Source organism: Mus caroli, unplaced genomic scaffold (genome assembly GCF_978045245.1).
Source record: "Mus caroli unplaced genomic scaffold, Mus_caroli_1 scaffold_9, whole genome shotgun sequence".
NCBI classification, from domain to species: Eukaryota; Metazoa; Chordata; class Mammalia; order Rodentia; family Muridae; genus Mus; species Mus caroli.
The window spans coordinates 21,455,098-21,463,925 of record NW_028227264.1 but is presented as its reverse complement, the minus strand read 5'-3'; the positions used below and the strand labels follow the sequence as shown (position 1 = coordinate 21,463,925).

General features: G+C 41.5%; 1 protein-coding gene across 1 annotated transcript; it reads left to right on the top strand.

The window, feature by feature from the left end:
- Nucleotides 1-5,248: 5,248 nt before the first annotated feature.
- On the top strand, nt 5,249-6,295 carry Taar9 (trace amine associated receptor 9). The gene has a single exon (XM_021174995.2). It carries the CDS (start codon nt 5,249-5,251, stop codon nt 6,293-6,295), a length of 1,047 nt encoding a protein of 348 aa, XP_021030654.1.
- Nucleotides 6,296-8,828: the final 2,533 nt, after the last annotated feature.

Here is an 8,828-nt window from a genome sequence, read left to right as displayed (position 1 = left end):
TGTTTGCTTCACCACCTCTGGTGGGTGGTGGCCTAGAAGGGAGGTTAAAGTGTGTAAGAACCATCACTAAAAATAGACATTGAAGGGACACAACATCTGCCCCAACACCGGAAGTAACTGGGACCAGCAGGACCAGAGCACCCAGGGACCACCTGACCAGTGGCATGGGTTCCTTCATGCCTGGGCTGGTACCCTGAGCAGACCTTGGGTGTGAACTCCGCAGCCAGTCCCACAACACCCAGAATAATCTCCACTCCCAGGCACTCTAACACACCCAGGACCACAGGATCCCAGGATCCCAGGAGCTTGGTCACACCAGGATCTAAGGGTCCCAGAGGCAGCTTGACTCCCAGGACCTCTGACACACCTAGGTTCTCAAGATCACAGAATCACTGAGACAGCTGAACTCCAAGGAGTTCTGACACAACCAGGACCACAGGAAGGATATCCAGTCAGATATAGGGCAGGTAGCAGTAGAGATAATCAGATGGAGGGAGGCAAGCATAAGAACATAAGCAATAGAAACCAAGGTTACTTGGCATCATCAGAACCTAATTCTCCACCATAGCAAGTCAAGGATACACCATCACACTGGAAAAGCAAGATTTGGATCTAAAATTACTTGTAATGATGATGATAGATAAATAACTCCCTTAAAGAACTACAGATGAACACAGGTAAACAGCTAGAAGCCATTAATGAGGAAACACAAAAATCCCTTAAAGAATCGAAGGAGAACACAATCAAACAGGCCAAGGAAATGAACAAAACCATCCAGGATCTAAAAATGGAAATAGAAACAACAAAGAAATCACAAAGGGAGACAACCCTGGAGTTAGAAAACCTAGGAAAGAGATCAGGAGTCACAGATGCAAGAATCATCAACAGAATACAAGAGATAGAAGAGAGAATCTCAGGAGAAGAAGATACCATAGAAAACATTGAAACAACAGTAGAAAAAAAAAAAAAAAACGCAAAAAGCAAAAAGCTCCTAACACAAAACATCCAGGAAATCCAGGACACAATGAGAAGACCAAACCTAAGGATAATAGGTATAGAAACACAATTTTCTAGACAGATATCAGGTGCCAAAGTTAAATCAGGATCAGATAACCCATCTAAACTGCCCCATAACCCCTAAAGAAGCAGTCATTAGAAGCAGTCATTAACCCAACCCCCCCCCAAAAAAAAAATATAAGGACCAGTTGGGTTTAGTGCAGAATTCTATCAGACCTGCAAAGAGGACCTAATACCAATACTCTTCAAACTATTCCAGAAAATAGAAACAGAAGGAACACTACCCAATTCATTCTATGAAGCCACAGTTACAAGGCGTATTTTTCCCTTGGAGATGGAACAGTTTCTGTCTAATCAGGAACTTGTCACAGTTTCCTCTCATAGAGAACTTTATAAGAATTTTTTCCTAATTTTATCATGTTTAATGTTCCAAATATGTTTTAAAAACTGGTTGAGTGCATATTACTTTTAGCTTCAGAAGATATCATGTATATTTAAGAGGCATTTAACTATTATGAATTATTTTGATGACTTAAAAAAATCCCTTTTTGTTTTTGCTGCACATAGCAGCTGTTATGTTCCTTCTAATCATCTTTACCGATGATGCAACAAAACATCTGTGGACTAAGCATGATATGGAGCTCTGGAGAACAGCATTAGCTTGGACAGAGTGACGGAACAGAGCCATGGTAAATAGCATGGCCATACCTCCAAACAGTTTCCATTATGAAGAATAGACATGGCCCTTTCCCCCCCAAACAGACAAACATGCTTATGTGAACATGACCTTCAGTTAAGAACAGTAATATAGCAATAATGTAAGGAACATTGGAGTTCACTCGGAAGACCACAAGATGTTTTAAAAAATCAAACACCTCATTCTAAAACAGAGTTTCCACTTTTACCTTTATAAGCATCCATTGATGTAGCAGAGAATGGCCTTATCTGGCATCAATGGACAGGGAGGCCCTTGGTCCTGTGGAGGCTTGATGCCCCAGCATAGGGAAATGCTAGGTGAGACAGGAGGATGAGACGGGAGGGGCTGGCTGGGTTGGGCAATGAGATAGAGGGTTTGTGGAGGAGACACTGGGAAGGGGGAATAACATTTGAAATGTAACTAAATAAATTAACCAATAAAAGAAAAAAGAAAAAGTAGGCATTGGAAAAATTAAAGTTACACATATTATTAACTCCTTTACAAAGCATGGAAAATGTTCAGTCTCTGCAAGCAAGAAGGGATGTTTTCTGAAACTATGTCACCACACTGTCACACAGTTCATACTCATTGCTGTGTTCTATGGTAGAAAAAAGTTGGCTGTGTGTGGGTACAATGTGCCGTTGTGTGCACTGTGCATGGAAAATATTCTCCATCATTCTTGACAGCTAAAATGTACTTTCTAGGCAGCTCAATTTTAAAATTAAATTTTTAGGTTAGCATTTAGAGCATTTCAGACATGACTATTCACCGAGAACTACAAAAAGAAATAAAAGTTAAGGCTGTTTTTTTATTAGATATTGTCACAGGGATATTGTATGACTATTCTGTTCTCTTCCTGCAAATCACTTCTATTTAGAGAAAATATTTCTGTTGTATTGACTAAACTATTTCAACAGCTTGTTTTTAGAGACAGGTGTCATATCTATTACCAAGCCCCCCCCCCAGCTTTATTTTGCTAGACTAGCAGTCAATCATCTCCTCCTCCTCTCTCTCCCTCCTCTTCTTCCTCTTTCTTCTCCTCCATCACTTATTTTATATACAGATCTACCCTTAATTACTATGGCCTCATTTAGTCCTCTTTCTGACTACCTGTAATTATTTATTCTCCATTATTATTTTGGCATTTGAAATTTGTAGACGGGGTGCCCATTCACACTGTCAGCAGCAACCTTATAAAATGCTTTGACATTGTCTCCTCCTTAATTTCTGGCACAAACATGGCTTCAGTTGTTCCTTTCCCTGCTCCTTATCCCATTGCTGGGACCAACATTTCTTTAAGAAATTCTAATCTCGCTTATGAATAAAGAGCACCATTAAAGAACAATATGGATCTTGGAGGTGTTACTGGAGCCCTTGCTTCTATGGTAAGGGCAAGGCTTAAGAGATTGTCGAGACTGAAAGCTGTCATCCTTAAGCTCAAGGGTAGAGGGATAGGAAAGGCAAGCATGCTCTCTTGCACAAGATCATCATTATTTGGACACAGGAAAGTGGGGGACGGTTATCCAAAGACTGAGGACTCAGAGTTCATTACACAGATATTTAAAATTCGGGGCAGGTTACCACCTAGACTGAAATGCTTTAGCTCCCCTGAGAGCAAACCAAGGCACGTGCGGACTTTATTCGCAGAATGAGACTAGACGAAGAAAGTATGTCATCAGTACAACTTTATTGGTCACTTTGGTCATGCTGACCTACAAACATGTAGAATTACCACCAGGGGGAGCCCAATTGTGACAGGGACACTGTGCCTGAAATGGGAAAGTTCATTCCTGGACAACAAACCAAGTTGAGCTCCAATGTGAATCAAAGTCAGCAAAGTCTGTGAAGCTTGTAATAGAACACGAGTCATTTAAAAACTTGTAGACAGAGAAACCCATTGCTGAGACATGGTAAACACAAAAGATGCACACCATCTGTATATAATCCTGCATTTCTAACGCATGCATGCCATAGGATAAATGGCAGTAAGTGCAGGCTACTCTCTAGGATGGAGATGAGTGATATTCAAATACAAGGTGTCTCTTAGTCCCAAAGTAGAAGCTAGTCACTTGCTTGTCAGGTACACTTTAGGAAGCCTCTTTATACTATATGGTCTTCTAAAAACAAAATCAAACACCCACAGAAATTACATGCGCCTTGGATGGCATCGTTCACGAATGTTTGCAGGACACAGCAGGGGTACAGTCAACTGCTCACACCCACCCCAGCTGCTCACACCCACCCCAGCTGCTCACACTCCTCTTGGCCTGTTTAAAACTAAGCATCCTAGAAGTGCAAGGATACCTATGGCTTGCTTTTCTTTTCTTTTTTTTTTCTTACTGGTTTTAGACAGCTCACACAGGCTCTCTTCCTAAGAAACACTTTCATGATTGTTATTCTAGTAACAATTCGGTAATAGTTTTCCAGGATACTTCCAGCTGCTCAAATCATCAACACAAAAAGACAAAATAGAAATATAAGTCACAGCTAAAGTATATTCCTCATGTGTGTGTTTAAGGCAACTAAGAGTAAGCTGGTCCCAGCGCTCACACTCTATACTATGGGGATTTTGAACTTACAATTTGAAGGACATGTAATTTATTTTTTTCCAGTTTAAAAAAAAAAAAAGTAAAGCTAAGTTGTTGATTGCAGCCGATGGCCGCTCTGGGGAGACAAAAAAGAAGTAAATAAAATTCAGCCATTGGTGGCCAAACCAGCCCAATCCAGTTTGCTATTTTCAAAAGGTAAGATGACATCCACAGAAAAGAACTTTTCTAACAATTAATAAAGTAAATTCTATGATGATAATAATTATAATGTAGTAATAATAGTGCAAAGACATAATATAAAATAAACATTAGACAATGTACATTTACTTAGGAATACTTTTGACTTTTAAATGGCTTTTTGCAACAGGTTTTCATTTCTTAACATCCTTAGAGTACTTTTGGGAAAGAGTAAAATGGGTATACGAAAACACGTAGTAAAAGGTTACCTTTACTTTAAATAGAGTTCTTGCTTTTTTTGTTTTTCTTTTTGTTTCCCCAGGAGATTTTTAAGTTGTTGTACTGGCTAGTTTTGTGTTAACTTGACACAGCTGGAGTTATCACAGAGAAAGGAGCTTCAGTTGAGGAAATGCCTCCATGAGATCCAACTGTAAGGCATTTTCTCAATTAGTGATCAAGGGGGAAAGGCCCCTTGTGGGTGGGACCATCTCTGGGCTGGTAATCTTGGTTCTATAAGAAAGCAGGCTGAGCAAGCCAGGGGAAGCAAGCCAGTAAAGAGCATTCCTCCATGGCCTCTGCATCAGCTCCTGCTTCCTGACCTGCGTGAGTTCCAGTCCTGACTTCCTTGGTGATGAACAGCAGTATGGAAGTGTAAGCCAAATAAACCCTTTCCTCCCCAACTTACTTCTTAGTCATGATGTTTGTGCAGGAATAGAAACCCTGACTAAGACAGTTGTCAACCCCGTTTTTTGTTTTAGATTGCTAGAATGGAAACCTGGGAAGTTTAAAATTACCAAGACTGAAGGCAATGACAAGCGACTTCTCCCCAGAACCGCCCATGGAGCTCTGCTATGAGAACGTGAACGGATCCTGCATTAAAAGCTCTTACGCACCCTGGCCTCGAGCCATCCTCTATGGGGTCCTCGGTTTGGGAGCCCTGCTGGCAGTGTTTGGGAACTTACTGGTCATCATTGCCATCCTCCACTTTAAACAGCTGCACACGCCTACGAACTTCCTGGTGGCCTCCCTGGCCTGTGCTGACTTCTTGGTGGGGGTGACAGTGATGCCCTTCAGCACGGTGCGCTCTGTGGAGAGCTGCTGGTACTTTGGGGAGAGTTACTGTAAGTTCCACACGTGTTTCGACACCTCCTTCTGTTTTGCGTCTCTGTTTCATTTATGCTGCATCTCCATTGACCGGTACATTGCAGTTACAGACCCATTGACCTATCCGACCAAGTTCACTGTATCGGTTTCTGGACTGTGCATTGCTCTCTCTTGGTTCTTTTCTGTCACATACAGCTTTTCCATCTTTTACACGGGAGCCAATGAGGAAGGGATTGAGGAATTAGTGGTTGCTCTGACCTGTGTGGGAGGCTGCCAGGCTCCACTGAATCAAAATTGGGTTTTACTTTGTTTCCTTTTGTTCTTTCTGCCCACTGTGGTCATGGTGTTTCTATATGGTCGGATATTTTTGGTGGCAAAGTACCAGGCTAGGAAGATAGAGGGTACAGCCAACCAAGCTCAGGCCTCCTCTGAGAGCTACAAGGAAAGAGTAGCCAAAAGAGAGAGGAAGGCTGCCAAAACCTTGGGGATCGCCATGGCTGCATTTCTCGTGTCCTGGCTGCCATACATTATTGATGCGGTGATTGATGCTTACATGAACTTCATTACTCCTGCGTACGTCTATGAGATATTAGTGTGGTGTGTTTACTACAATTCAGCTATGAACCCCTTGATATACGCCTTTTTTTATCCTTGGTTTCGTAAGGCAATAAAACTTATTGTGAGTGGCAAAGTCTTCAGGGCTGATTCATCAACAACTAATCTATTCTCTGAAGAGGCAGGTGCAAGTTAAAACAGTCACAGCAGAGATGTGAAATCTGACTAGGGTTTAAGGTCAGAGGTAAAACGAATCCCTCTAATCTAGCGAGGTCCCATAATCATTCACCCAGCGGAGATCTTAGGTTCAAAGGCTACTCTGAAGTATTTTCTTCTTAGAGCATCTGTACATTTTCTGAGTCACAGGTGAGCCATCTGTTAATTTCTTCCAAAGTGGTGTGCTCCTTAATGTCTTTGCTTTGCTCTGAAATTTCTACTACTTTCTTTGAGTAATTTGAAGGATTCTAATTCCCCCTTCGCCCCGCCCCGTGGTCAGCTTTCCCTCATAATGAGTGTTCGGATATTGACAATAACTTAAAGAAAATGAAGCGCTCACAAACATGGAATTAGCATGTAGGAGACAAAGCATATGTTGCATGAGAAGTAAAAATAATTTCAAGTTATTTAAACATTCGTTTTTAGTGTTAAGGGACTTTACAGTACATTAGCATTGAGAACACCTAAGTGACTGAAAAGCATCTAAACGCATGCAAAGGCTCACGTTTCAGAAACGGGGGGGGGGGGTTGCTCCTTCCTCTTTTCACAGATATAAGTTCACAAGAAACATGTGTGCTTATACTGCCACACAGCACGGCTTTTACGGAACATATTTGATTACTGAAGGATTTGCATACAAATAAAAATGATCTTTCTGTTTGATTGGGGACGAGTTTGTCTTTTTTTTTTTTTTGTGACAGTGTCCCATTATGGAGGCGGAGCTGACTTGGCACTTGCTATTTAAACCAGGCTGGCCTTGAACTCAAAGCTATCTGCCTGCCTCTTCTCAACTTGGTTAGAATTTGAAGTAAAATGTGAATTTTGTATTTTAAAGTGTCAATTCAAATGTGTGTATTTTTTTTTTAACATTTGTGGTCTTTTTTTGAAAGACCAAAGGTTGTTTTAACACAACAGGAACTCAAACAGATATTTACTGCAGGAATGTGTCCCACTTTCTAGTCCAGTATATAATCCTCAATCAAGGTGAGTTTTAGTTCATTTTGATTAAAATGTGTGTTATGTGTTTCAAGATACAGTGCTGATACTTTAAGTAGAGCTGAGAGTGTTTAGCAGGAAGAGGAGAAGGGGGACACGAAGCTTCCCAGCTGAGCACTGGGTGTGGTTCAGAAAACAACCACAGGCCAAGGCTCTGCTGCTCACCTTCCAAGAGATTGCCTTAAGCTGCTGTGCTGTGGTCTCATGCCTAAAGAAGCAATTGAAAGCCATGTCTGCTAGCCTGTGTGTCAGACACATCTTTATCCCAACATGGTCTTTCCTTCAGCTGCAAATGGGAACTTCGTACCAACACTTGGAGTAGTAAAGAAAAGAGCCTGGAGACACTGAAAAGCACATACTAGCCTGTTCATTTTAGGTTTGCGGAGTCCTGAGATCTGCAGGAGTACAATCGGTCCCCACCTGCCACGGAGCCTTCATGTCCCACATAGTCCCACATCCCCACCTTTGGGCACCCCCACCCAGGCCCAGGAGGTCACATAGCCCAGTAGCCAGGTTAAACTTCCTTTTTCTCTTTTAAGTGCATGTCCAACAGCACTGGGAACTCCTCCTTAAGCAAGTGAGGCATCCCCAGCACCCTGGCCATGGCCAATGTTGGGCCTTCATCCCAATAGCTCCTATTATCTTAAATAGCCTCCCTCCCCGCCATTGAGCAAGCTGTCTCTCTGATGCTACCTCCTCCCAAGAATGGTGCTCACCATCACTGGAGGTCTCTTTCATCCCCTACTGTCCTGACCTGCTTCCTGCCTCAGCATCCATCAGCATGATCACTAAGGGTGTGAAGGCAGAGTCTGAACAGAGGACTACTAGCCAGATTCTAAATCCTAACCAGTTTCAGGTTCTTCCCAGCATCACTAAGTGGGCTTGTTTCTCTACTCTTTATGTGCTTCCAAAGGATGTTTTGTTGTAAAAAAAAAAACTTCTGTGTCTGTTTCCCTATGATAAAACACAATCAACCATAAACCTCTGCCAGCCCCACATCAAAATCCTGCAGAGCCATGGATGTGTTCAGACCCAGATCCACGGATGAGGGACGTGAACTTTGCTCTCTGATGGTCCCTATGATCTCAAACATGGACTTGAACTCGGTCCTTCAGCCTAGTGATCTGTAGCTCTTGGTTTATTTGCTTTGTCCAATAAAATATTCCATAATATCACAGAGAAAACCTAATCCACTTACACCCTGATATAGCTATGGAAATATTAGGCCTCTCATATACAGAAATTATTATCTAAATACAAGTTTAATTTTATTGGCCAAGTATAAATCTGTTTTAAAGTGTTTCTTAATTCACAATATCCTTTGTTCATATGTGTTTTCTCTGGTTGTTACTTAAATGGAAACTAAATTATATAGAGCTATGTATATTTTTTTACATAGTTTTAAAAGATGTGCTCAGACATATTACATAAAATATCAGCAATCAGGCAATTTCCATCAGACATATTCCCATCAGCATGGCAACTTTTCCAATAATTTAGTGGTAAGGCTATCAATA

Excerpts from the sequence above, each read along its gene's own strand:
- Taar9 (XM_021174995.2), top strand. The coding sequence starts at position 5,249 with ATGACAAGCGACTTCTCCCCAGAACCGCCCATGGAGCTCTGCTATGAG.